The sequence below is a fragment of the Channa argus genome, chromosome 1 (assembly GCF_033026475.1).
Source record: "Channa argus isolate prfri chromosome 1, Channa argus male v1.0, whole genome shotgun sequence".
NCBI classification, from domain to species: domain Eukaryota; kingdom Metazoa; phylum Chordata; class Actinopteri; order Anabantiformes; family Channidae; genus Channa; species Channa argus.
The window spans coordinates 36,769,431-36,797,074 of record NC_090197.1 but is presented as its reverse complement, the minus strand read 5'-3'; the positions used below and the strand labels follow the sequence as shown (position 1 = coordinate 36,797,074).

The window sequence follows — 27,644 nt, the reverse complement described above, 5'->3', positions numbered from 1 at the left end:
AGTGTCATCAGAAACATTAAAGTGCGCTTAGGCGTTCACAAATAGGCTTATCAAAAGTTTGTGTGGGCTAGGCTAATCTTTGCTCTCTCTCCCCCTCCGTGAATGAGTCTCTCCCTCTCTAAGAATATGCCCAGGCTCCTCCTCTGTATGATAATGTGACAGTATAGCATCTCCAGCTCAGAGACAAACCTCCCCTCATTCTGATTCAACTATGTGATCTGTTTTTCCACACACGGACCCCGTCTCCTCTCCTCTCTTCTTCTTTTATCCCCCTCTCCTCCTCGGCACGCTCCATGCGCACTTCCCTCTTTCTAAGCTGCTGCATTTGTTCGGTGAAGTTACTTTTTTACACACTTGACTTTTGAGTTCACTTTTTGTTGAATCGTTCTTGGACATGAGCACCATGGCAACTCCGGCCGCTCCGACTCTGCTCCCCGCGGCTCCACTCGGGCACCACCCGGCGCCGAGTTCCGTCTCTCCGGCCACCAACTCGCCGCCACCTGCGGCCACCTCCGCCGCTTCCTCCCCAGCTCCTCCGGTGGCGCACCCGGCGCTGCTCCACCAGTTCAGGGCGGACCACTTACTACCGAACGGGACCCCGTTAAAGACCGGTGGAGCTCCGGTGACCGGCAGCGCTAAGCCCGTGTACGCCACCCCGTCGCCCGTGGAGAGCACGCCGCAGAACAACGAGTGCAAACTGGTGGAGGTGAAAGGTGCCAAACTGGCCTCGTTCACAGTGAAAGACACGGAGCTCATTTGCCTGCCCCAGGCTTTCGACGTGTTCCTTAAGCACCTGGTCGGCGGGCTCCACACCGTCTACACCAAGCTGAAACGGCTGGACATTACCCCGGTGGTGTGCAACGTGGAGCAGGTCCGGGTGCTGCGGGGACTCGGAGCCATCCAGCCCGGGGTGAACAGGTGCAAACTCATATCCAGGCAGGACTTCGAGACGCTGTATAATGACTGTACCAACGCAAGGTGAGCCCGGGTGTGCGGGATAGCAAAGGGGAGGCGGGGGTGACTATGTGACCCGGACTTGATGCTGATGCAGGGTTAGTCAGTTTGGGGGGGAGGCGTGCAGCAGGTGGGGTTATAAACCAGGGATGCAGAGCCAAACACAGTGGATATACACAGTACCTCAGGGACTTACTGTATACTCACCTACCCTTTTTACTTTATCTGAAATTAGTCTGATGCATCACAAAAAATCCCAGGATGCATCACAGAAAGACACATAGTTAGTAAAGACCTTATTATGTTAGGATAGTGTGTCATAATTTTTGTGTAATACTTTAGGACTTGACTTGATGCCTTTATATGTTGCTGAATTATATCTATCTAAATAAAAGAGTCCTTTAGAAACCACTGTTAACAACATGTACACTTTATTAACAACATGTTAACTATAAGGGATATTCCATAGATTAATTTCCCATAAAAATAAGGTTTCCTTTTTGTTTGTGTTGGACTGCAGCTTCAGCCAACCCATTTTTATTTGTCACATTACTGCCGCTATTACTAATTACCATTTTAATTGACGATAAACGCTGTGTTGGTGATGATGGTGATGGTGTTGACGATAATGACTTTTAGTAATCCTAACTCTTAAAACTTTGTCATGTTATCATAGGCTGCAATCTCTCTCGCTCTCTTTGACACGCACACACACTCCCTCCCTGTCTCACAGAGGCACACACACATGCACACATTGAATCTGACACTGTCATTCTGAGAAATTGATTCTTCACAGAAATTAATTAATTTTCATTTGGCCCCAAGCGGCAGCTTAAATCAGGACAAGCTCACTCACTCACTCACTGATCCCTTTGCTCTCTCTCCTTGTCTCTGCCTCCCTCTCTCCTTCTCGCTCTCCTTCTTAATAACTCGCTGTCTTATCATATCAACACTCTTTAGCCCTGAGCATCAGAACAGAGGAGATGATTAAATGAATTCTCGGTATTTATGATGCGATTATGTAAATTGGCTGTTTTGCAGAACTTCGTTGCTGACCAACTACATGGGTCATCAATCCAATGCGCCACAGAGATGTTGGGATAAACGGGCTAAATTGGCTGGGATTTGTGGTTTCCTGGTGCCTCAGTCTGCTGTTTTGCAGACCACATGTTCATAACAGCATGGGTTTGAATCCAGAGGAGTGTGGATTAGCCTTAGTTTGGGGAATTTGTATTGTCTGATAGTTAATCTGTGCTCCTTGGAGCATGAATGATCCAATTTAGAGCAGCCATTAAATGCAGATTGGGGTTGCATCAAGATGTGTAGAGATATACACCACAAAACTGATTTTGAGATGTAGCATAAACTATTTTTGTTCCAGTTTTTTATTACATTTTTGGCACTAAAATATAGTTCTGTTTTTATCTTTGAGCTGCATTTTGATTCTAATACCAGGTGTTAACTTTTTAGACGAGCTTTGACTTGTTGAGCAAAACCAGAAATGCTCTAGAAGGAAACAAACTATTGTGAGAATCTGCTTCCAGCTCAGTTTAACACCTGCACTTAAGCATTTGAGGCCCTCCAACTGAGACAAAATCCAGATGCATCATCTGGCTGCTATGGGATTTCTTCTATGTCAGGTGTTAATGGGAACGCTGTTATACAAGCCCTGAAAATACACAGCCTCCAACGACTCTAATTATCCACACAACACTCAAACAGCCTTTAGTTAATGAGATCTGAAAACATCACTCGTCTCGAAATCTTCAAAAGACTTCAGTGATTCTTTGTGTAAAGGCTTCAAACGGGTTGTGGTAGCCATTAGAATCAGCCCTTGCATTAGACATTTTTAAGTAATCCCTTGTGTGGTTGGACTAACATACAGTAGCAGGTAAGGAGTGGGACTCGAGACCGTTATCAGTAAAACAGAGAGACCGGCTGCCCAAACCTAAAAGTTCCAAGAACATCCCCAAGAAAGAAGTTATTGCTCTCTGGCAGTGTGAGGGCTCAGTGAGGTTTTGGTTACTGATTAAGATGGCCATCACTTATTATTTTCCAGTCCAGTACAGTCAGCCAGGTTGGAGGAGGAATAACAGGCTTGTCTGAAAGTTTATAATACAGTACACAGTTTCCTGCTGTTCATTCTTTTAGCTGTTTGTTTATTTTTTATTGGTTCTTTTTAAGATTAAAATTAAATGTTTTGAAGCAGAGGTTAAGGAAACGTCCTCTGTTTATCATCGCCTTTCCTTCTCCTCTTTGTCTCCTTCTTTTACTCCTGCTGTGCACACACACAGACACACACACACACACTGGCCACACTGACTTAAACCACAGTCAAAACCTAGGTCTAATTCATTCATAGGTGGCACACAAACACACACACACATGCTACTTTTCAAATTTTAACACATACACACAAACTCACACAGTCACGCCTGTGTGTTTGCTGGCTTTGCTGCTAAATGACATTAGTTCCACAGAGAGAACATGGCATGTAGGAGGCAACCTGATCCTCCGTCCTTTTCTTTCTCCCACACAAAGAAACAGTTTCATTCTCTGTTAGGAACACACATCAAACGGCTCACTCAGGTCAGACAGTGAGTGTGTGTGTATATATATATATATATATATATATTCCCCTACATGTTAAATAAAGGAAGTGTAATGTGGCGACATAAAAGATCTTGTGTTACTTTCTAACAAAGCATGTGCTAATAACAACACAGGCTTTCTTCATTTCCTTTACACAAAAAGACCTGAAATGTTGCAGAAAATATATGTTTAAGCAATACAGCTTTATAGGATTACTTAACCTAAACTGCAAAAAAAGTATCTATGTTCTTATTTGCCACTTGATTTGCTAAGCAGAGTTTTTGTGTTTATTGTGTTCATTTTGAGGTGTGCATGTATACGATTTCTACCTCCAGCACAATAAAGTGGAAGTAAGTGTAGTGTTGTTTGTGGCGCATTGAAAATCACAGAAAAATGTAACAACATGCATTTCTGGAAACCGTGTCTGTATTGTTCTGAAAAGCAGATAACAGGCAGATAACATTTTTAGTGAACCTATTTGACTTTAGCCCTACTTCTGAAGAAACGGTCTCTAAGAAAACTGTTGACGTAGTTTCATGCTGAGTAGCCAGTGTTACAAGGACACTGTTTTTGTTAATACAACAATAGCATGAGCATTAAAAAATCACATTTCATGTACTGAAGTCAAAACATGTGAACCCCAAACTGGCACGGTTAGGGTAAATGGTGAAATTAGTTAAACTGGACCCTTAAAGGATACGTTGGAAAATATGTAATAAAAAACATGTTTTTTGCATCTTTTACAACCAGGCACCTCGTATTAAGCAGGTGTAGAATAAACATTTTCACTTTAAAAAAAGTTAGAGAAATGAAATGGTGAATGATAAATGAGACGAAGCGGCCTGCGGTGTGCAACAAAAGCCCACTCTTTGTGTTTCTCAGTGGCATGTTTCAGCCGTGCAAGTTGGCAGGGGAGAGCTGACGTTGTGTGTATGTGCATGGGAAGGTGGACTCCAAAAAGCCGAGCCCCACTGCCATGCCATAACTCACTGTCAAAGTCAGTAGCATTAGGATGGAGGGGAGGAGGGCTGCATGTGTGTGTTCATGTATCTGTGTCTCAATGTTAGAATGGAGTGGTTAGTCAACTTTAACCTCCTCGCTCTTTTGATGTTTTATAGAGAGGAGCTCGATGAGATAGAGAGGGCCTCCATGTCTTCCACTAATACAGGTCTTAATGGAGTGTATACACACACACACACACACACACAAACAACACACAGTCTTGACATCGTCTTGACCCTGGAATGTGGGAGAGGAATGCAAGACGGTATCAGTTTGGGAGATCAGATTTTTGCCATGATCAAACGTCCTGTGTGTGTGTGTGTGTGTGTGTGTGTGTGTGTATGTGTATTTGTGTGTCTGTGTGTGTGTGTGTGTGTGTGTGTGTGTGTGTGTGTGTGTGTGTGTTGTCCTGGCTGCTTCTTTCATGACATCATCACACAGGCTCTCCTAATAACAATGGTGCATAAAGCTTTTTCAGCCCTCGATTCCAGAGGAAGATCACAACATCAATCTTTTGCCTGCTTTCTCTAACCAGTGGCATAACTCTTCCTGCGCACAACGACAATGATATGATTTATGAAACCGGACCGTGACGGGGAATACAAACCTGTGTGATAAACACAGATTGAATGGATGAGAACATGGGAGCTGTAAACCGCTGCTAATATATTCTAAACAAAATCTTGTTTGAGCTAGTTTGAGCTCTTATTTTCTTCACTCCCTCTCCTACACACACTCTCACATAAACACACGCATACACACAGCTGCTACCTATCAGCACCTCAGTCCTTCCAACCCAGTAGCTGTTCCACTGTTTTGACTGTAACACTTCCTCCTCTTTCATTACTTTTCTGTGTGTGTGTGTGTGTGTGTGTTAATGTGAGTAAGTGAGTGAGAGAGTATGTATGTATGTGTGTGTGTACATGCGTTTGAGAGAAAGAGAGAGATCTGTCATCTATGTTATGTTTTGTTTCTGTTCCACCTGTGCTAAGCTCCAGCTGCCATGTTTGGCGTTTCATGTTTCAGGTAACACACACACACACACACACACACATTAAGCTTGGAGCGCTGAACCCACTGTACAGTACTTTTAAAAAAATAAATGTGTGTGCTTGTGTGTGTGGCCTGAGTGTTGGCATGAGGGAGGACGTCTGGGTGAGATTTTAATTAAAGTTTGAGACAAAGAGGTCATATGCCATACACCCCCTCCTCTACACACACACACCTTCCACACACACACACTCACGCATACACATGATGCACTGTTTTCTCTCTTCCCCCTCCTCTCTCTCATTCCATCCCCTCAGCTTGATGACTTTTCCATGAAAGGCTTTTTCATTAATCCTACCTCAGGGAACCGGTGCTCTCCAACCTCACACACAGACACACAAAACACACTTGCAGGCACAACACACTGCATGCACAACACGCACATAGACCTCCCTCTACGGGTCACTTTGATGTATCAACGTTCTTGCAGACTAAACACAAAATTAGGTTCCAGTTCTTTATGCCATCTAAAATGCAACATATACAAAGAAGCACACAACACAAACACACACACCAGTGCACACACAGGCCATTAATTAGCGTGTGCAAATAAACAGTAGTAAGGGAAAGGGAAGCGGCAGCAGTAAAACCCAACCACAGCCTTTGGTCTCTGTGTATTTTATTTTCCTCAGAAAAAAAAACTGTTTTTTTTTTCGGAATTTGTGTGTGTGTTTGTGTGTGTGTGTTTGTGTGTGTGTGTGTGTGTGTGTGTGATCGTGCATGTTCATTTGAGGTGGTCCAACATCAGTTGCAATGGAACTGTGTCGCTGTACCTTGGATCTTGAGACCTAAAAACACATTTCCTGCTTTTGTTAAACACAGTATGCTGCTGAGCTGTAAATGCACTTGCAATGTGTCTGATGTGAATGCACTCCCAGCTCCAAAAGGACAAGAAACACACACACACAATCCCACACAATCAAACCTTCCCAACCCTCTTGGACATTCCTACTCTCTGTCTGTCATGTTGTAACGGTGTGAGTGTATGTGTGAGAGAGAGTATGTGAAGTATGCATACTGTATGTATTATGTGTGAATAGGTGTGCACACCTGAGTGATTCTTTCTCTCACTCACTCTGTGTGTGTGTGTGTGTGTGTGTGTGTGTGTGTGTGGTTGTGATATCTGATGTCAGCTGTCACATCCCAGTCGGTCTGGGCCCATAATAAGAGACAATAATAACAACTCATTAAAACCGAGGGCAGGAACTGTGGAGCTCATCGGCTCATCAAATTAACCTTTGAACACTTTATACACACACACACACACACACACACACACACACACACACACACACAACGATATGCACTCACACACACACACACACACACGAAAGCTCACAAGCTACCTGTTTTTCTCCAACAGTTAGTGACTACACAATCTTTCTCTCTGTCTTTTTGTGTCTCTCCATCTTCCCCACTCTCAGCTAGTGGGTGTGTCAACAGGGGATTGGTCCTTTCTGCTGGGTAATTGATGAATTATATGCAATATGCAAATGAGGCGCCATTAATCTCCTGACTGACAGCTTCGTTTATGGGGCCTTAATGACGGCTGGATTAGATTCTAATTAAAATCTGCTCAAAGACACCCCATGCTAGGAAGCTGCTGCTGCTGCTTTTTTTCACTTTCCCATCTTTTCTCACTATCGGACTTCCTATATATGTTCCGTCTCATGTTTTGCTCTCAGGTTACACTTTCCTATCTTTCCCTCCATCGCTCTGTTCATCTTTATTGTTCTTTGTGTTTCTTTTGCTCTCTCTTGCACTTTATTTGTCTCCTCTTCCCTTTCTCCTTGTCCCTCTGTCGCTCACTCTGTCTTTAACATCACACACACACATGTACACACACACACTTGCGCAGATTCATGTTATCCAATGTCAGCCTGATATAAAAGGAGAAGAGCTGAGCTGGTTGTCATTAAGCCTGATGTGGCCCGTGTCATCTACCCTGTCAGGACATTCACACCGTTTAGTCAGAGCCAAAGTGATGCCTGACAGCTTATCACATACTTCCTCCAGGATTGATTGAGCATGCCTGGCTCAATCAAACCATGTGAATCTGCTTGTAGTCACAGCCTGTATTGAGAAAATTTGTGAGATGGTGGGAATAAGGGGAATGGATGACCAAATGAGGACAGGATGGAGAGGGAAGAAGGCGAGAAAACAAAATTTATAAGCAAAACAATGAATGAGTAAGCGGAGCAGTAATGAGGTGCTTTATTGATGCCATAGGGAAACCTCTTTTTTGCTTGCTCGTATCCAAAGGGAGGTCAGATTTGCTGTACAGCAGCCTTCCTGGAACCGGTCAGGTTTCACTGTTTTGCTTGTTGACACTTCAGCAGGATCAGAGCTTTACAGACTGAAGGACAGTTTCTCTAACTAGGCCACCCATCTTAGTCCCAGCATGAAAAACTGACTGAGGGAGTAAAGTATTAAACTGCCTAATGACTAATGTTAGCCTGTCTGTTTTTTGCCTGCAGTTCGAGGCCTGGACGACCGCCCAAGAGGCTGCAGAGTGTGACAGAGGGCGGGACTCACCACATGCTGTCCCACAGTGGGTTAATACATGCTGGGATAATGCCTCCTGCAGGTGACCACCCAGAGTTCACCATGCACACACAATACCCAAGTGCACACATGGACTGTAGAAACAGAAACACTAATCTCACACAGGCATATAGAAATACTAAACAAGCTTTTTAAAGAAGCACATTATTTGAATATATAAATGTGTCAAACTTGTATCTTGAATTGACTTTATATTTTTATATTGGTTTTAAATTGCCATAATATTAAAATTCCAAAATAAAATTTATTTCATGCCAGTCACATTGTAATTTTTTTCATAGTGTCTAATATCACTATTTCTTACAGTTTTTGTTAGATTTTCTCATTTGCCTTCATTTATGGGCTTTAGTTTTATCAGATTTGGTTCCCAAATTCTGTATTAACTTTAGATTTTATTATCTCTTAGATTTTAGATTTTCTCCAAGATTTTCTGTTCCACGGTAAACATACAGCAACAAAAGTGTACTGTTTATCACTCTCTGACTACCCTCTAACACCAGTAATATAGATGTCAGTAATCTGTATTCAGTATATTCTCATCACACAGAAATGTATTAGCTGATGCTAAAGTACCAATGCAAAACATCTAATTAATGAATAAAAGTACAAGGTAAAGGTACAAGGTAAATACTAAAATAAGACAAATAGCAAGGCCAACAAAAATGTATTTATACAACTTTTAATACATTTTCTTACTTGAATATAATTTTTTTTTTATTATTATTTGTAGCATTTATGTTGGTGTTATTAAGGCTATATAACAGTAAATAAAGTGACTTTTCTTACTTTAATAAAGTAATTAAACATTTATCGTATCAATGCAGCTGCACTCAAACTAAAAGCACCACGATACTTTTGTAATGCTACAATTGCTTTCATATATGAGGCAGCCCAATAAATACATAATATATTTTCAGTCCTATAAATATATTTGTTAAAGGGTGGAGGCCCCACTGATTCTCTATATCGCCATTGCTCACAAGTGTTTATAGTAACGTCTTCATAACTAGAAATCTGTCTTCTGGCTCCGTCAGCTGTTTTTAATAGTAAATTAGTGACACATTGTCGCTTCAGCCCTCGGAGTATCTGCTAGCAGATTTTGTTCTCTTTTCAGCCGTTGGGCAGTGAAAGAAATAACTCAACACACTGACAAACAGCTGAGCTGTCCCATCAGTTTAAGGAAAGAACAGGTTGCTTATGCAGAATAGATACACAACGTTGGGATTTCTTCTTTAGTTTTGCTGAAGACCCACACAATGACACATTTCACCCATCTTCGAAAGTATGAGGAGGAGGTGGGTTCTGGGAGGCGATCTGTGTGTTGATTAATAAAATTAGCATACACAGTGCTGACACATGAGAAACAACTCATATCTCGTAAGCCCAATCTCTTTTTTCTTGATTTATTAAGTTCAAAAGTCCTCTGTCCTCTTGAGTAAGACCTGCAAAAACACCGATTTTATCCTCCTTATGTAAAACACACACACACACACACACACACACACACACACACACACACACACACACACACACACACACACACGCGCACACACACACGCATGCACGCACACACACTCATTAGCTTAAATAAAGTTTTCAGATTATTACTAATGAGCGAAAATGTTCACCTGTTTGAAGCTAAATCTGTTGTTTGCAATGTCAGAATGTGTGGATTGATGTGTTTTATACTTAAGACTTTGTCAGAAGTGACTTTATCAGCTGCCTGCTAAAGGCCATAGTTGTGCTTGTTCTTGTCACAAACACTTGTGTCTTTGAGTCCCTATTGTGGTGTGTTTGTGCTTATGTGCTTGTGTAGCCGAGAGAAAGAGAGAAAAGTCATTGCTGGCACCTCACCGCTCTCAAAGTTGCCCTTGGCTTTGTGCTCTTCACTGCAACCTGATCTTTTCATTCCCCGCCTCAAAAGAAGCCATTTTCTATTAGCCTCCGCTTCCTCTCACTGTTCAAAGGTGCTTAAGAGAGTGTGTGCATTTGTGTCTGCTTGTTGTGTATGTCTGAGCGTTCAAGAGCATCTTTCACAGTGGGAAAAGAGTCTTTTTCCACCAAAGGAGAGGGCACGGCGGCAATGTCAGCGCTACTGATTAGAACTGGCCACATGAGAGGGGAGAAAGAGACAGAGAGAGGGAGGACATTTGAGCGTAAAAGGCAGGGAAAATCTTTGATGTGATCCTCCTTAGTCTCTTTTTCTCGCCCTCGTGCACTCACACATACACACACACAACACGGTGGCTTATGTCCCGCTGTGATGCTGACATTTGAAAAGGTAAAGTAAGGAGAGAGCCGGGGGGTGGGGAGCAGGAAGAGGGCAGGAAAGAGAAGGAGAGAAGATGAGGGAAAAAGGAACAATTTGTTGTGGTTGTCTTGGACAGACAGACCTCAGACACCCATTGTGTAAGGAAAAAAACACTCAGCTAGTGTCTGTTTGTTACAAACTTTTAGATGTATCCAAGTTCAGGAAATGAGGACTTATGGTTTGTTTGCATTTACTCACTGGTGTTTGCACAGTAGCATGGTTTGTCCAACTTTAATAATTCACAGTGTTTGTCTGTATTAGTGCAAGAGATATTTAATTTTAAAGGTTGCTCTGTGGGTCAGACTACCTTCTGAGGATCAAGATACAAATTTAAATGTTGTTCAGCCCTCCTGACACATTTTGTCACTCTCCATTACATATTATCCAAAAGTTCACAACCCCTATTAACCAGTATCTTCTTTTTTTTTTCTTACTCATGCTTCTAATTTATACTGATAAAGAAGTAGATTCTGGCTTAAAGGTGGAGCTGCTGCCGCCTTCGAGTGTCGCCCTGTGTGTTGGGCTGTGGGATGTGATGTCCCTGTGTGGGAGAGATGAATGTCTAGGCTTGTTCCTATCACTGCTGATTCCCTGGCAGACTAAATGGCCAGTGCAGCAGTGCAGTAAGAATGAATGGCTGGCCTCTGTCTTCCCATGACAACTTCCTGCCTACCCGCTGCTCTAATCCTCCACCGGGGCCATTGATCTGGCTCTTATTGATTCTTTCTGTCTTTTCTTTCTTTTTCTTTTTCTTTCTCTCGATACCTGTCTCTCTCACAGATCTGTCCACCCTGGCCAAGAAGATCAAGCTGGAGGCAATGGCTGGTTACCACGGCAACCAACAACATGGCAGGCCAAATGGAGAGAATGGTGACCACAACCCTGGCCTAGGTAAGTCTCATCCGTTTGTCCATACACACACGCATGCCTGTGAAATGTGTGACAAGTGTGCATGGTTGTTGTCTGTGATGCCAAGTCAATACGACTTGAGCTGCTGTGTTTGTGTGGGGCTACTGAACAACGCTGATTAAAAGCTGGATGTGACATCACCTTTCATTTACTATGAAAGACGGTGAATGAAAAACAAAGTACAGCAGCCTTGAATTTCATGAAATTAATAATAGACACTGGGTGGAGTTATCCAAACCAGATGTATGTTGTATATAATTTTATCAACAGTTTTGCAGTTTTTTAAATTTGTTCCAGATTGATTCCTGTAAGGGTGAATATTTCCTTCAGTTTTGATTTGTTTGCATATTTGTGGTGTTTACTGGGAATTCAGGAAACACATTCTGAAAAAAATCTGTTTTGTGGCCTTAAAATGTGGCCAGCAAATCATTAGTACATATTAGTCATCACATAAAGAGAGTGTAAACCCAAACCAGCTCCCTTACTCATGCTCATGACATTGTTCGGTCATATTGAACAACATTAGATCAGAATTTACAGGGAAAAAAGGAGTTGACTAAGCAGTGTGCACTCATTTACTGTCAACTGTTGACTTTGTCCCTGGAAAATACACAGTCACTTCATTCTGGAGTTTAATCTTTTTGTCTCCTCATTACATGTGCACGTATTATTTGTAGTTTTCTGTTATTTAAAACAGTTCCCTTTACTCCACCAGTGCCTGGCTTTGCAGGGAAAGAGAGCAGCCTGCAAAAGTGGAGTATTGGTGGACGAGCGCAAGTGCACCAGGATGATAGAAAGATGAATAAGATGAGAGGCTGAAGCCAAATCAATAGTCTTCTCTCTAATTCACTATCCTGAATGCAAACGACAAGCGCTTGGACAATCGATGGCAGAACGGACACACGCACGCTTACACGTGTGCACGCACAAACAAACACACACACACACAAACAAATTACATACACCGCCCCCACTGTTATCGACAGGTTAAAGCGACATCAGTGTGTTTAGACAGATGACAGGGCTTATGGAGCTCTGTGCGGAATACACTATCAACCTGGGACACATACACTTAACATGTGGAGGATACTGTGAGGCTGCAGCACAGAAATATAAGACAAGAAATTGTCCTTGTGAATGTTAGAAATTACGAGGAGCCACATAAGTCTACATCATAGCTGTTTCGAGCTCGCTTTGGGCCTTTTTTTTTTTTTAAGTGTGTTTAGAGTACATATTTTTCTGTGTACATATGTCTGTAAACACTCCCAGTCTTAAACTGTGTTTACCATTGTATACACTCAGTTACCACTGCCATCATCTGTGCGCATTTAGGTGGCATGGTTACCACCAGCCATTATAAACCTGTAAAGCTTAATCACTGTTAATGATAGAGTCAAGTGGAAACACACACACACACACACACACACACACACACACACACACACACACACATTGCAGGCATACATACACACATAAGCACAATGTGTTTTTTCCATACTGCCACCCACGGCCTTATGGGAAGGATAGGCCCCTACCGGAGCTTTAACCACTACAAAGGCAATCTCAGATTACACACATGCACACACTCACAAATGCTGAGTGTGACACCTTATGGGCTGGAGAAGAGCGGGGAGCGGCCATTTCTGCATTTAACAAGATCTTCTGGGAAATTTACAGTAACTGTTTGTTTACAGTAATGGTTTGTTTGGATAAACATAAGAGAGGCACTTTGATTTTTGATGTTTTTTAATAAAACATAAGAGAGAGAGTGATGGGAGGGCAGAGTAAGTGAAGAGAGGGGAGAAACTGAGTTAAAGAGAAACAGAGAATGAGAGTGAAAATGAAATTATAGAGGCAAGTGGGGTTGAAAGGGGGTGGTGGTGGGGGAGTTAAAAAAAGTTGAGCGCCAGTTCCTAACCGAGGCTTAATATTTGGAGTTGGCTGCTAGTTGATTGTCGGAGCATCTGGTTATTTAGCTCCATTCAGACAGATCTTTTGTTTGGATTGGTTTCTGCTCTGGGTGAAGTGAGAGACTAATCTGCCAAATGCACAAAGCACTGCACATATGTCCAGCGAGCCTGGCTCATAAAGTCAACGCCTCATTCTTTATTTCTTAGTTTGCCTTTTCTTTTCCTTTCTTTCTTTCTCTTTTTCATCGTCCGTTCCCTTCCCTACTTTATTTGTTCTATTTCATCTCTCCTCTTTGGATAGTCTTTTTTTTGTTTCCATGCACTCGTTCTATTATTTGTGACAATTCTGTGGAATAGAGTCCAAGATTTTTTCCTTTGTGTTTATAATTACCCAGCGTGCATTGCTGGCCAAGCACCAGGACTGCCATCAGCTTCTTTTGTTCCACTTCCTCCCTGTGTTTCTTTTGTTTTTGTTTTTCCTTTTATTAAATGATAAATATTTATGTCATTTTCTCCCCCCCTCCCCAACAGGATTGTTTGTTTTGTGAATAGAGGGACTGCAACAACCCACTAGGGTGCTGTTGGGAGGAAGGATTTTCTTTAGAGATAGTGGATGCTTGTCTTAAAGAGAGGAGTGTGAACAACAGATTGTCCATGATAATAAGATATTGGTTTGAACCAAACCTGAAAATGTGTTGGATTATTGTCAAGAATGCTTGGGGATTGAAAGCAAACTTAGCCAGATTCGCTGAGTTTGTGCTTTTTGCAGGTGACACTCGTAAAAAAGCATTTAAAAGCGTCTTCAGATTGTCACTTTACGTCTTTGTGTTATGCAAAGAAGGAGAAGTGTTTTTTTCTCCAATCTCCTTTTCTCTCTCTTTCTTCTCTCTTTCTCTCACTCTCACACTAGTTTTGGTTCAGAAGGAGAGCAGCAAGTTTCAGCTTTGTTCGATGTCCAGTTTAAATCTTGTCATAAGTAATACGGAGATTCTGCAGGATTTTCAGTTCACTACACACCACAGGACTGAGTTGTGATAAATACAACTGAAGCAGACTGATGGCTGATGATGATGGCTGCATGTATAGTGCAGCTTTGACAACAAGGTTGCTGGTTTGACCTTTGCTATATGTTAAACAACACACACCCTACTGTGTTTTCTCACCTTCAATACGTCTCTAATTCATTCTCCTTTATTCTCCAATAGTTCTGGATCAATTGCCCTTCATGATGATGTCACATCCTTTGATACCTGCTACCCTGGCTCCGGCCTCCGTTTCCATGGCAATGGGCCAGATGAACCGACTGAGCACGCTGGCCAGCATTGCCAACGTGGCGCAGCTTCACGCCAATCCCCCTGCCAGGGCTCCCACCTCTGTCATAAAGGTGAACTCACAAGCCTGTGGGCCGGGTGAACCTGACCTCCAGCCACATTTTCTGAGTCTGACTAAAATCTGAGTTTTACCTACACAGGAATGCTGTTTCAAAGTGAGAAACATTAGAAACATAAATTACTGATATAACAACCTGCTTTTAATGTCCAAAAACACATATTTAACCATGGTTATGACTAAAAAAGGGTAATCGGCTACTGGTGAGTATCCAAGTTCTGGATCACTACCAGAATGTAATCAGTTGTTCGTTGGCTTAAGGCCAATCCCGTTTCTATTTATAAATTTTGAAGATATCTGACAAACAGACAGAAGCTATGGCCTTCTTAGACAAGTTGGTCACTTTGCTTGAAAACTGTTTCAGTGCTTTTACTCCTAGGACTAATTAAAGGAGGACTGGAAGGATTTTGTATCGCCAAAATTTTCATATTGTAGGCGTCAGTCCTCACAGAGTATTATATCACATCATGTCCTCATCAGTAGCAGGAAGTAATGTGTCCGGCCATGATTTTAACGATGCACACCATTGTTTTTCAAAAATTGGGCTGGTTCCAAACATGGTTAACAAGGATTAATGTTGTGAGTTTAACACCAAACGCCAAAGAAAAACATTTTGTTTCCAAGCCTTTCCATGTCCATAACAAAATCACTTTGTTTTGACAGTGTGGGATTTGTAGATAGCTCCATTCTACACTACAAAGCCAAAAGGCAACAACTAAATGTTTGGTCAAAATTAAGTACAGAAACCTTTTTGCCATTTGTGTTACCCTAAAAATAAAAATTACTGTCATATAGATTTTTAATAAGAAGAGTTGAACAACGAGGCAGGTGACATTGTGGCCTGCATCATTATTCCTGGTGGCATCAGTATCCACAAAACTCGTTAATGTCGTCAGTGAAAGTTATTTTGTTAACTTAGTCTAGGTCTAGGTCACTAAAAACACAAACATGACATAAGAATGTTATTTTTCAAACACATATAATCCTTTTTTCGAGACGCACACTATGATGTAGGCATGTAACGAGGCCTGGAAATTGGTTATTAGTGGGGATATGCAAATGTCAGTGTGGGAGTTATTTTTTACTTTTGGAAGTTCTGTTTTCACTTCCACTCTTAACAATTTAATTTTATTTGTAGGAACGAGTGCGGGGCAGCCCCTCACCTTCTCCGTCACTGGAGGAAGCTCAGATGTCATCCAACCATAGCAGCAGTGTGTCGAGTTCACCGTCTCATATAGAACGCACTGCAGAAACCACACGTAAGTACTTCACGTACTCTCACAAATTTTGAGGATGCTTTAACTACAGTAGTACCTTTGAGGAATTGATCTTGTTTTTTTATTATTCAATTCTGTATTTTCTGTTCAGAATCTCTCCATGACAGCTTGCCATCAAGTCACAGTGTCCTGGGTCATTCCCCTGGTGTGGGGCAGGGGGCTAGAGAAACAGATGTGACTTCAGTGGAATTCAGCAAGGAGAACAAGAGGAGCCACAGTGAAAGAAGTAAGATACAGTAATATAATTGCATAGCTTAAGTCAGCATTGATTTTGCACAAGTCAGGTGTCGCAAGTATCACACATATGAATTAAACACTGATTTTGTATTTAGTTGTCTTCAAGTTTGTTTTAAAAGAAGTGTGAATTGTGTTGCTTTACATAAATCTTTTTAAACCAATTTGAACTTGACACCAAAGGTCAGGTCATTGTTGTGTTGTGAGTCATTAATCATTTAATGATTTAATGATTATCGATGAGTAATTTTTTGTCAGACAAATCAATGGCCTTTGAACAAAGCATGTCAATACAGAACCTCATACTATTCGGTTTCCATCCGGTTCTTCCACCTGCGCTATCATTTCTGAATTTAAATACGTGTCAACTGTGCGATAGCCTATTTAGCACTATTTATTTACAAGATCAAGGATTTCAGTTTTACAAGTGGGAAATATCTTAGTAACAGGTCGATAAGGATTCACTGTCTCTCCTCCTTTTCTCCTCCTTCTCTCCTCCTCACTGTCGGTGGCCCTCCTGGCTTCCCATGGAGAGCAAAGACAAATAATTCAGCAAAACAGGGCTCCATTAGACCAGGAAGCGGTGTTACATTAGCGAGCCATTTGCCGGGCCGCGGCCTAACGAGCCAGGCGGCCTCCCGCGCTCTCAGCTGGACCTCATCTGCATAACGACCACCTCCCTGTCGTTAGGGGCTGCGTTGCCACGGCACTGCAACGTCAGTTGTTTGGTTCTCTCTGTCAGAGAGCTTTGCATTAGCTTAATGAGGACTGCTCAAGGACAAACAGTCAGCAGAAATCTACAGCGAGATAGAGAGAGAGCAGGAGAGAAACGGAGAGTTTGTATGTGTGTGCACGCGCCTGTGTAAATGTATTCTAATACTGAATCACATTATTTAGTAATCAAATCTAAAAATCACAAAGGCGTCCCAGGTAAGGTTTTAGATGCTGTCAGGTATCTGTGAACATATTGACAAAGCAGTGATGGCACCAGCAACGTGAATGCCATGCATCACACATCACATTTGTGCAATTGATTTTCAATTGATTTTCCTGCATGCAAATGAAACACATGTACATTTGCTGGATTGCAGGCTTTTGTATTTGACCTAGAACATCACAGGACAGGTTTATTATGGATTGAACAGAGTTTCAAAGAGCACTTCAGTGCTGTCATTCTGTCAATCTATTGTACTATAATCTCTGAGTGTGTGTGTATGTGAGTCAGTTTTGGCTGTGTGTGCTGTTTCAGTGGTCTTTGAACAACGTATCCATGCAGCAAAGATCAGAGGCCATCCCTGACACCTCACTCCCATTAACCAAACATCAGCAGAATTTTATTCTCTCTCTGTCTCTCTCGTTCTCTCCCTCCCTCTCTCCCGCTCTCTTCCGCTGACTGGCAGTCTTCACGTGGTGAAGTTCATTAGCCCTGGGGACGGGTGGGAGAGGAATAAGAGAGGGGAAAAAGAGAGACGAAGTTGGGAGAAAAGAGAAAAACAGACAGTGACCTTGGTTAGGGAGATGGGTAAATGATCAAACGAGCTGGCAGCCATGTGTATGGGTGTGTGTGTGTGTGTATTTATGCCAAACTTGTGCGTGTGTGAGTGTGAGGTAAAGTAGGCGTAAAACAGTAACTCAATAAAGGATCAGTCACATCCAAGGAGCCTGGGGAGCCCACGCTGCTGACTGCGCACTTCAGCGGCTACGAATGTGTGTGTGTGTGTGTGTCTGTATGTGAGCCACGGGAGTGTAGTTGGATGCCCTCCGCTGAGCTCGCCAGCACCTGCTAATTACCTTTCTCTACAGAGCAATGCTTTTAGCAAGAAAGAGGGAGAAAGAGGAGGAGGGGAAGGGGGTATTGCTTCTCATCTGTGAAACACCTTGAATGTGACAGTTGCCAAGACGTGAGGCCGAGGCAAAGTAGGGGAGGTGGGTGGATTTGGAGCAGAAGATGCTGTGGTCAGCTAAGTGGAGAAAACACTGTCATTTGTCACAGACAGAGAAAATTGCCAGATATCACATCGCACGTTCACACTCGTCTCTGCTCCAATAACCGCCTGACTCCCAGGACGTTTTCGTCCTCAGTGGCTCGAATGACAGTAAAAGCATAAAGTGAGCAACCTCCTGATGTAGAAAAAAAAAATGCAGAAAATGGCTAATCTTCATTTCCCTGATTGTCACGAATCAGGAACACCGAGTTCTCAGGTTTACAAACAGATGGTCATCCATAATGCAGCTTCTTAGTTGTTTTATGGGAGATGTCAAGCTGTGATGCATTATCAATAGGCAGAGTGCCATCTAATAAAGGGTAACCACATTTTCAAAAGCCCAAACAAGGACTTATGTGTATACGAACACACACTTGCACACACAATAATTAGTGTAAACACCTATTTGCTGTTGGGATTGATATGTTTACAAGAAATTAATGTAATGTAATACTAAGCAATAAATTATATATTATTATAATAAATTAATACAAATTTGCGTTCAACCTTGAATATGTGGTGTTGCTGAAGAGACTGTCCAATTTTAAACAAACACAAAACCTAAATCAGCGTATTTTAATATTCAGGAAAACATGTGCTGTTCATTTAGAGCAGAGCTTTACACAGGAGAACCCAGAAAGCTGGGGACCTCGCTCACCTTAAATGGCACTTTTCAAAAATGTCTCTTACCGAGGGGACATCACAAATGAAGTACAAGAAAGGTGTAAGATCCAGAACCACAACAAAGAAAACAGATAGGATGATCTATACGTGTACTAATTGTATGCAGGAAACTGAGACTGGGATAACCGTTGGTCTTCATCAGGACATGAAGAATGAATATAAATAATCACCTAATGCTATGTGATGGTCATTCTTGCCCTTAGGCTTGTTTGAAAGCACTGGATAAAGCTGTAAAATGTTTGGAATATTGTTAAACAATTGCACCCAAGGCTAAGAAGGAACTTTAATGCTCAATCCATCCCTTATTTGTAACTGTAATTATTTGAACCTGCAAACTCCCCACAGAAGGGCCTGTAACTGGGGACCTTCTAGTTGTGAGGCAGCAGCACTAACCACTCCACCACCGTGCTGCCCTTGTGCTAAATTCTACTTAGTCAAATAAAGAAATTATATGGATGTGTAAATAGGTGTATGCAAATCTGACATCTCAACTTTATTAACTGAGCCTGAGCCTGAAATAAAAACATACACCAGTCTTATTGTCACATAATGCCATTAGGTAAAAATAATCCAAATAAAATTGTCACAGAAAGCCAATAAATGTATTTCCAAGGCAGAAAATGAAGCTCCATGCTTTTGCAATTTAAAAAAATTTGATTCTGAAAATGTAGTTGATGTTTTGCAGTCTGATTTAATATGTTAGACAGGTAAAACTTAATCTCTTTGTATTAAACGGATTTAGTGAGGAGTGTTTTGGTCTTGCTGACTTGACATCAAAATATCTCTTTGCCCTCCAGATAACAGCTCCTTGGCCTCTCAGACAACCAGGGAGAGCTGTGATAGACAAGTCTACCAGAAACCCCCATCAGGCAGGGAGGGCTGTGAAAGAGTATCTTACCCTGCGGGACAGAAGCTCCCAGCAGGTCTCCACCACACTCCCTTCATCTTTCCGGAAGGCTTGTCCTCCATAGAGACCCTGCTCACGAACATCCAGGTGAGGCTCTGGCAGGGCTTTATTATTATTATCCTCTGAGATGAATAGGAAGGGAGATGAGCCACTCTTTGGGATTTCCTGAAATGGTATATAGCAGACAAGGCAGACATTTAGGATATGCAATAATTGGGATGGGCTTGTGCTGACCTGCTTCTCAGATTTTACACGTCTTTCTTTTGGCAGAGTCACAGTAAAAACGCTCACTGGTTAGGTTTTCAAAGGAAAAATAAACAGGTTATTAACCTGATCTGCCCCCGGGGGCGGCTGTGGCTCAGTTGGTAAGGCAGTCGTCCACGGACCACAGGGTCAGTGGTGTGATCCCCGGTCCCGGCTATGTCTCAAAGTGTCTCTGGGCAAGACACTGAACCCCCAACAGTCCATTCCCATCCCCAGCTGTGCAATGCCGGTCCAAGCCCGGTAGAAATTGGGGATGGTTACATCAGGAAGGGCATCCGGTGTAAAAACTGTGCCAAATCAACATGTGGACAATAATCCGCTGTGGCGACCCTGAACTCACGGGAAAAATCGAAAGGACAAAAAAACAAAACAAAAAATTAACCTGATCTGCCCCCAGTGTGATGGCAGGTCTACTTTTGTCATATACCTATGTAAAAGATCAATAAAAGATCATTGATCTAAAAATCTTTTTTTTTGTTTGTTTTCTTTTCTCGCACGAGAAAATCATTGCCACACAGTCAAATTGTTTGTGATCTTTTTAGTTTATGATAAGACATTGTTTGTGAACTTTTATAAATTAAATTAGGCTCTTGTTTTTAAATCATTAAAGATTTGATGTAAACTGCCTCTGTCAAAGTGTCATAATAAGAGGGTTACGTGTGTAAGGGTTCTCTCTGGTGCATTTTTAAATGCTTATGGAAGACTCTTTTTTTCAGTGTGTAACCTGTTGATTGTGTGGCTGTGTGTCTCCAAGCAGGGTCTGCTGAGGGTTGCCATAGAGAACACCCGGGCCCAGGAGAAGCAGGACCAGCTAGAGAGGACGGAGCTGAAGATGGAGCTTGTCCGAGAGAGGGAGCTCCGGGAGACCTTGGAGAGGCAGCTTAGCATGGAACAGAAAAACAGAGGTAGATGCTGTCACACACAGATTTTTCCACTGAAAATTATTCTAGCTGTCAATTCTTGTTTTACTTTCTTTGCTCCTTTATTGAGTAGAGTGCTAAATCTCTGCTGTATGAACTGCAAGGTGTTGTTTTTTTCTTTTAAACACTGCAAGATCTGCTGTGCATCTTATCAAGTTAGTCTCATCAAGCTTACAGGATATGTAGTAACTTGAAAATCTGATAAGGAAGTGAGGACTGTAATTTATCCCTTAAAGAAGTCACAAAAGGGTGAACTACACTGAGATTGTCACTGAACTACAAACTTAATCAAGTTTGGCATAAGACACTTTCCTTAGTAAGGTCACACAAGATGTAGAAGTTGTGGTGAAGGTGACATTTAGGATCAATGGGCAGTCTGATTTTACTGAACTCACTTACTGACTCTGAAATTAATATCTTATTCAAACTACAATACAACAAACACTCAAAGCTCACAATACCTTCAAAGCCCCTCAAATCTCTTGATGTAATGATCCAAGGGAGTCAGGAAGCAGCGAGACCATACAGAAATACAATAAACAAACATTCCTAAAACAATAGAAACCAATAGAGTCAAGTGTTAAATCTGAATCTAAAAGAAATGATTGCAAGGCAAAATTACCAGTGTACTAAATGTGAATGTGTACTTTTCTGACAGCCATCTGTCCTTCCTCTTCTCAACTCAGTTCTGATTCAGAAGCGCCTGAAAAAGGAAAAGAGGAGTAAGAGAAGATTACAGGAAGCCTTGGAGGAGGAGGTCAAACTTCGTGATCAGGCAGAGCACAGCCTGCTACACACTGCCAACACACACACAGGTACACCAGCAACAAATGAATAATCTTACATTCAAAGAAGCTGTTTTAAAATGATCTGTTTTGACTCACCGAAGTTTTTGTACCGTAGCTGGTATAATTCTCATTTTCATATTAAATGTCACTAGCCTTTGGTGCAACGTAGCCTTAACTGTTCATTAGCCTCTAATTAAGTGTCTTTATTAATTAATGACCAAACTACAGGCCATCAATCATCAGCAGCCCCTCTGCACGCAGAATCTGTGACCCAGGACGTGGATGGGAGCAACCATGACGACAGCAGGCTGGACACCAAGGCAACAGTACAAGGTACAAATTTCCAGATAACAAACAGTAGCTTCCTCAGTATGTAGCAGTAAAATCAGCTTCATATTCTGACTGATAAAAAATGTTGTAGTCTTGCATTTATTAGAGGAAAACTGCTGTCAGTGCTAAAGCACTCTGTCACCTAATGGCAACTTAAAAGAAATGAAGACAAACAACCCTATTATAGGGTTTTGAAATTTGATACTGTGTTTAATAGCTCTGTTACCTACAAACTGAACATGCAAAAGTTCACATTAAGTAAAAATGATAACTTAAAGTTTTTTTTAAGCTATGATGAGCCTTAGATCAGGTACCGACCTGTAAAAAAGTATAAATTTACTTGTTTAAAAGCAAAGCTATGTAAATATTGTTTGTACAGGCACAAACTCTGTAGGAATAAGTGGTAATTTGAATGTTTAATAAAAAAAATGCCACTTCAGTGTCAGAATTGTGAAATACACAGTGGCATACCTGCTGCTCATGTCAACTGAGCTATAGAACAACAGATTTCATTATTTCACCTACTTGCTGCTGGTGATGCTTAACTGACCAGTCTGCTGGAAGGGTTTTCAAAGATTTCACAGGGAGACTGCTCCTGAGAAATTGAACAAAATTAAATGAAGCATGAGGCAGTTCACTTGGGCTACCGTTTTAATGGAGACAGGCACTTTATATATTTATTTTGCCAACATTATTGTCTTCACATGGATAGATTAATAAAACAAAAGTCCCACATGCAACATCTTTAAAAGACAAAAAAAGAAATGGCCGTGATCTCTAGCCCACCTCCATCAAAAGGGTCCAAGGTTCCAGCCCACCTTTGCTCCTTGCCGTGCCAGGACCACCGTACCAGACAGCGTGCTTGTTCAAAGGCAATTTTTAATTGAATGTCAGTGAAGCAAGAAGAGAACTGGCCACTAATTAACGGCTGTCTTAATTGTCCTCATGACGAGTTTGTTTGGACATCATTTGCATAATTAACACCCAGTAATAAATCATTTAAAGGGAAATTGTCTGTCAGACAGCAGGGAAGGATGTGGTTCCTTTGTGCCAGGAAGTTTTATCGCCAAAAACAGGGATCAGGGGCCAAAAAACACTGAGCCTTACTTAATAATGATCCTTTATTAATGATCTTTAGTCGAGGCTGTGCAAGACTTTATTCAGTATTTTGTACATGAATATAAGTGCGTACAGGGTTTTTCCTCCTGTTATCACTGTCAACTTTAATCTCCTTTTTTTTTGGGTTTCAGAGGGAAGAGTATTCCTGCAGACCGCAGGGATGTACTGAAGACAAGGTGGACAGAATGGATGAATGAACGGATGGATGAATGAATGGTGGAAGAATAGTGATAAACGCTCCTCATTTTTGAGATATACAATCAACAGGCATGCTATGTCGCACATGTGGTATCTGAGATACACACCTCCACCTCCTCAAAAGGACCCCACCAACTTTCAAGAATGACATTTGAACTTTTCCATTATTCTCTTCTTTTAATTTATTGCATTTATCATCAAATCTCAGCCCTAGTGGGAGCAGTACTTTATTCTGATGATGTGTTTGACTGTGTTTCTTTAAATCATGGTTTTAGATCCTAGATGATGATGTTTTTTGTCAGTGCTTTTTATCTGGACACAAGTGATGAATATGACTTGTAACAGAGTTGTGTATAAATACAGTATATACAGTCATCATTTTGTTATTATTATTATTATAAAAACACATAAAGGCATGTTGTACAGTCAGTAAATGACTTGTATTGTGTTATGCAGTAGTGCAGTTTGACAATACAAACAATACAAACACTTTTTATAAAAACCTGTTATTGCTTTGTTCTCTATGTCTCTGAATGCATCATTCATTTTATTGTTATGTAAATAGATGGTTTTATTAATTTCACTTAAATATATTGCACCTATTAGAAATGTGGATATATATTGTAGTTTATTTGCTTTTAGTGTGATTGTGGTTTGTGTTTGTTTTGTGTGTGTGTGTGTGTTTGTGTGTGTGTGTGTGTGCGTGCGTGCGTGCATGGAGGAGGAGAAGGCCCATTTTTCCTATTGTTGTTTGTCCATACATACAGTATGTGAGGGTGTGGAAAGTAATGTGACATTGATTCATGCACCATCTCCAAAAACACACATTTGTTTAAGTGTTGACAGATACACAGGAAGGTGGTGAGCAGGGTCACAAGTGAGCTGTCATTTAATGAAACGTGTTGGTGATGCTGATGTCTCTTTGTGGCTGCTCTCATTTTTATCTTGTTTCCCACTCGCGACAGAAGACTGACAGACTTTTAAAGCTACATTTTTGTCAATAAGTAGCTGAGAGCATAATTTGGGTTACTCAGTACAAAGATAAGACAAAAAACAGAGAAAGAGTTGTGTGAAGAAAGCCAACACATGCTCAGAATTAACGATGTGACTGCATATATACTGTAAAGAAACAGTATTTGAAAGGTTCATAAAGTGAAGTCAGGATTGTTCTAGGCCAGTGAAAGCAAATAGTAAATGCAAGACTGTCTGCAGGAGTTCTTCAACTAGTGCAGAGGGTCAAAGGGGGGATATTTAATAAACTGTATGAGGGGCCAGTGATCACTGAAATGTTTTTGAACATATTTGAAGCAGATAATTCCCTCTACTAGAGACAGGAGATGCTCAGGGTGCTCAAAGACAAACAATATTAAGTCACAGAAAGTCCTAAATAACATTTCATATTGTTCGGAACTTGACTGTGCCAAAACAATCTTCGGCCTGATTTTGCTCACACAGCCTTGTTTTAAATGTGCAGTGTGCCATTTCCTGGACACGGGAAGATAAGCTGTGATGCAGGACTAAAACAATACCTCTGTTACAAGCAATTCTTCCTGAATACAGAGTGGCTGACAAGTGAATAGCAATGACTCACATAAATTAATGCGTGAATGAGTCATCAGCTTTTCAGATGACCACCTCAGAGACTGCTTTGACTGAAAAGGTTTGTGACTTCATTCAGCACCACTCTACTCTTTCACACTTCCCTGTATCCCTGTATCGCTCTCTCTCTCTCTCTCTCTCTCTCTCTCTCTCACTCACACACACACACATCACAGAGTAGCATTGTCCTGCCGAGAGATGTGTAATGGAAAAGATAAATGGAGGATAAAGCTAAGGTGACAGAAGCGAGCATGTGTGTATGTGTATTTGCATGTGTGTGTGTGTGTGTGTTTCTATGTGTATGTGTGCCTGCATGCATGTGTGTACTGCACAACAGACCAGCAAACCATCTGCTCATCTCCTCTTAATGAACAAAGCAAACAGCAGGAGTCAAGGCTGTCTCCAAACCTGCAGTCTTTTTATTGGTAAGCACACACATACACACACACATATACACACAACTCTGCGCTGTTTAATCTGATTATCTTTGATTGAGAACAGGGGCAAAGCAACCTTTTTAGACCTCACTCCTACATCAGTGACAGAGAAGGACTGAAACACAATTAGCAAGCTGTTCTCGAGCTCTGTTTTGCAGTCACATCTGACCACAGGCAGCCAAATAAACCTAATGGGCGGGAACTAACCAATGGGAACTAACACGTTACTGCATCTGTGGATGATGGGAAAATGCAACACTATTAGACAGCTGTTCGCCATATCTTTTCAAATGTACTTGGACGTAACATAACCATTGGATCAATTGGCTCTGAAACAATCACAGTCAGGCATGAAGGTATACACCCTGTTTGATGTGAATAAAACTGGCAGCCTGTAGTGTAAGTCAAAGCAGGGCTTCTGCGAAGGAAGCCTGGTCCTTGACAAGATATGACACTGTGTGCATGAGGCCAGAGGACCATCAGAAAAAGTCATTAATCTGTACTATGCGCAGCCACATCCTGCTCAAGTCTCTTAGGATAATTAACATTGTCACCACTCTGTCAGAGAGCTGACCACACAGTTTCAAGACATGAAACACTACATAAATGAAAAAACATGCACTTATCCAACTCATAAACACATATTACATACTAAGCAAATGGTTAAATAAAGATTGTAAGAATAGTTCTTCAGTCCCTGGAAAAGCTATATCTAATGGGAAAGATGACAGCTGAGTGTCACCATGGACCAGAAGACCTTCCTCTGTCCAGTGGATCATCCCGGTATCTCCCCTGCTGAAACGCCTGCAAACACAACGCTAAAATCCAGCAGCAGAAGTGCTGCTGTCGTTACATAAGTGGCAAAACATTTTCACAGGTGTGCTTAAAATAGCTTGCTCAATTCAGCTTCCTTGTTTTTATTTGTTATTTTCACTGTAAAATGTTTTTCTCAAGAGCTTATTTTAATTTATTTCTCTGGTGTATGCATTATTAGAGCAGCGTTGAAAAGTAGCATAAAAAGTACTCCTACTTAACTAGAGTTGTTTGTATATTACATGAGTATGTTCATTGTTTCTACTTTTTATTAAACTCCACTGTAATTAAGTAAATTGTAGTGTTGTAGTTGATAATTACTGGTTAGTGTCCAGGTTCAGATTATTAATAAAAATCACATTAAACTAATAAGTTGTGATATTATTATTCCAATAAGGCTTTATCAACCTGCTCACAATCTATTCAGTATATACACAGTAAATAAAACCACCTTAAGCAGCTGCAGCCTTTAAGTCATGCATACATGCAAACATACATACATACATACATAATGTATCATCTAACAATATAAAATACACTTTGATAATAGAAGTTCTGCAAAATGGATGCTTTGACTTTTGATATATGAATACAGTATGTGTATCAGTATACGTTGAGTAAGCCTTAAAATTGTAATTATCTTTTTTAATAATAAAGTGTCTTTAAAGCATGTAAGTACTTTTATTTGTGAAAATATGTATCAGTAAAATCAAACTCTTTAAAAATAAAAAATTTTCAACGGAAAAAGAACAGAATTTTATTGTTTAGATGCATGTTTTAAGCAACCTATTGCTGAATCTGAACACTAATTAGTAATTATTAAATCAAAGCCAGAGTCTGCATCTCGCCCTTAACATAGAGCAACGCCGCCCTCAAGCGGTCAGTGGTTTTCTACAGTGGTGAACGTACATTTGGTGCCCGTAATAATAGGGACACTGGGGGCTGTGTGGGAGAGTGGCTCCAGCAGATTCCAGGAAAAACATCTGAGATCTGTGTTCAGAAATGTGCAGTCATAGGAACAGCTAAGATACTGCGCGGGACCATCAAGCTCGCAGGAGGAGGACCGGAGCTTGAACGAAGGAATAAGAATATAAATAAATTATTATTATTATTTGTAATTTATTTTTTTATAGTATCAACGACCACACATCAACAAATAATTTTAAATAAATGCAAGAGATAAACAGAAAATGTAATGTAAAAGTAGTATTTCCAAATTTTACCTTACTTAATTAGACCTACAGGCCGGTAGCGTAAATATGACTACCACTGTTACTACTATTACATATATACTGTACATAAATGACAACAACCCTCCCCCTCACACACACACAAATTTTCAGTTTCACACTCCAATCCAGGGGCTGGCGATAATAAACGTTTAAGTTGGGTTGTAAACCGCCAATA

The 27,644-nt window shown here is 41.1% G+C and overlaps 1 protein-coding gene across 2 annotated transcripts; it reads left to right on the top strand.

Annotated features, from left to right (window-relative positions):
• Positions 1 to 167: 167 nt before the first annotated feature.
• On the top strand, positions 168 to 26,774 carry dachc (dachshund c). 2 transcript variants are annotated; one of them, XM_067517457.1, is made up of 11 exons: positions 168 to 978; positions 8,076 to 8,185; positions 11,255 to 11,365; positions 14,499 to 14,677; positions 15,821 to 15,941; positions 16,051 to 16,185; positions 19,660 to 19,856; positions 20,791 to 20,938; positions 21,640 to 21,768; positions 21,970 to 22,074; positions 23,322 to 26,774. In XM_067517457.1, exons 1-11 carry the CDS (start codon positions 395 to 397, stop codon positions 23,357 to 23,359), a joined length of 1,857 nt encoding a protein of 618 aa, XP_067373558.1. In that variant the 5' UTR covers positions 168 to 394; the 3' UTR covers positions 23,360 to 26,774. The 2 variants fall into 2 exon arrangements, with proteins under 2 accessions (XP_067373558.1, XP_067373550.1); XM_067517449.1 differs by having other exon boundaries at positions 20,788 to 20,938.
• The last annotated feature ends 870 nt before the right edge of the window (positions 26,775 to 27,644 follow it).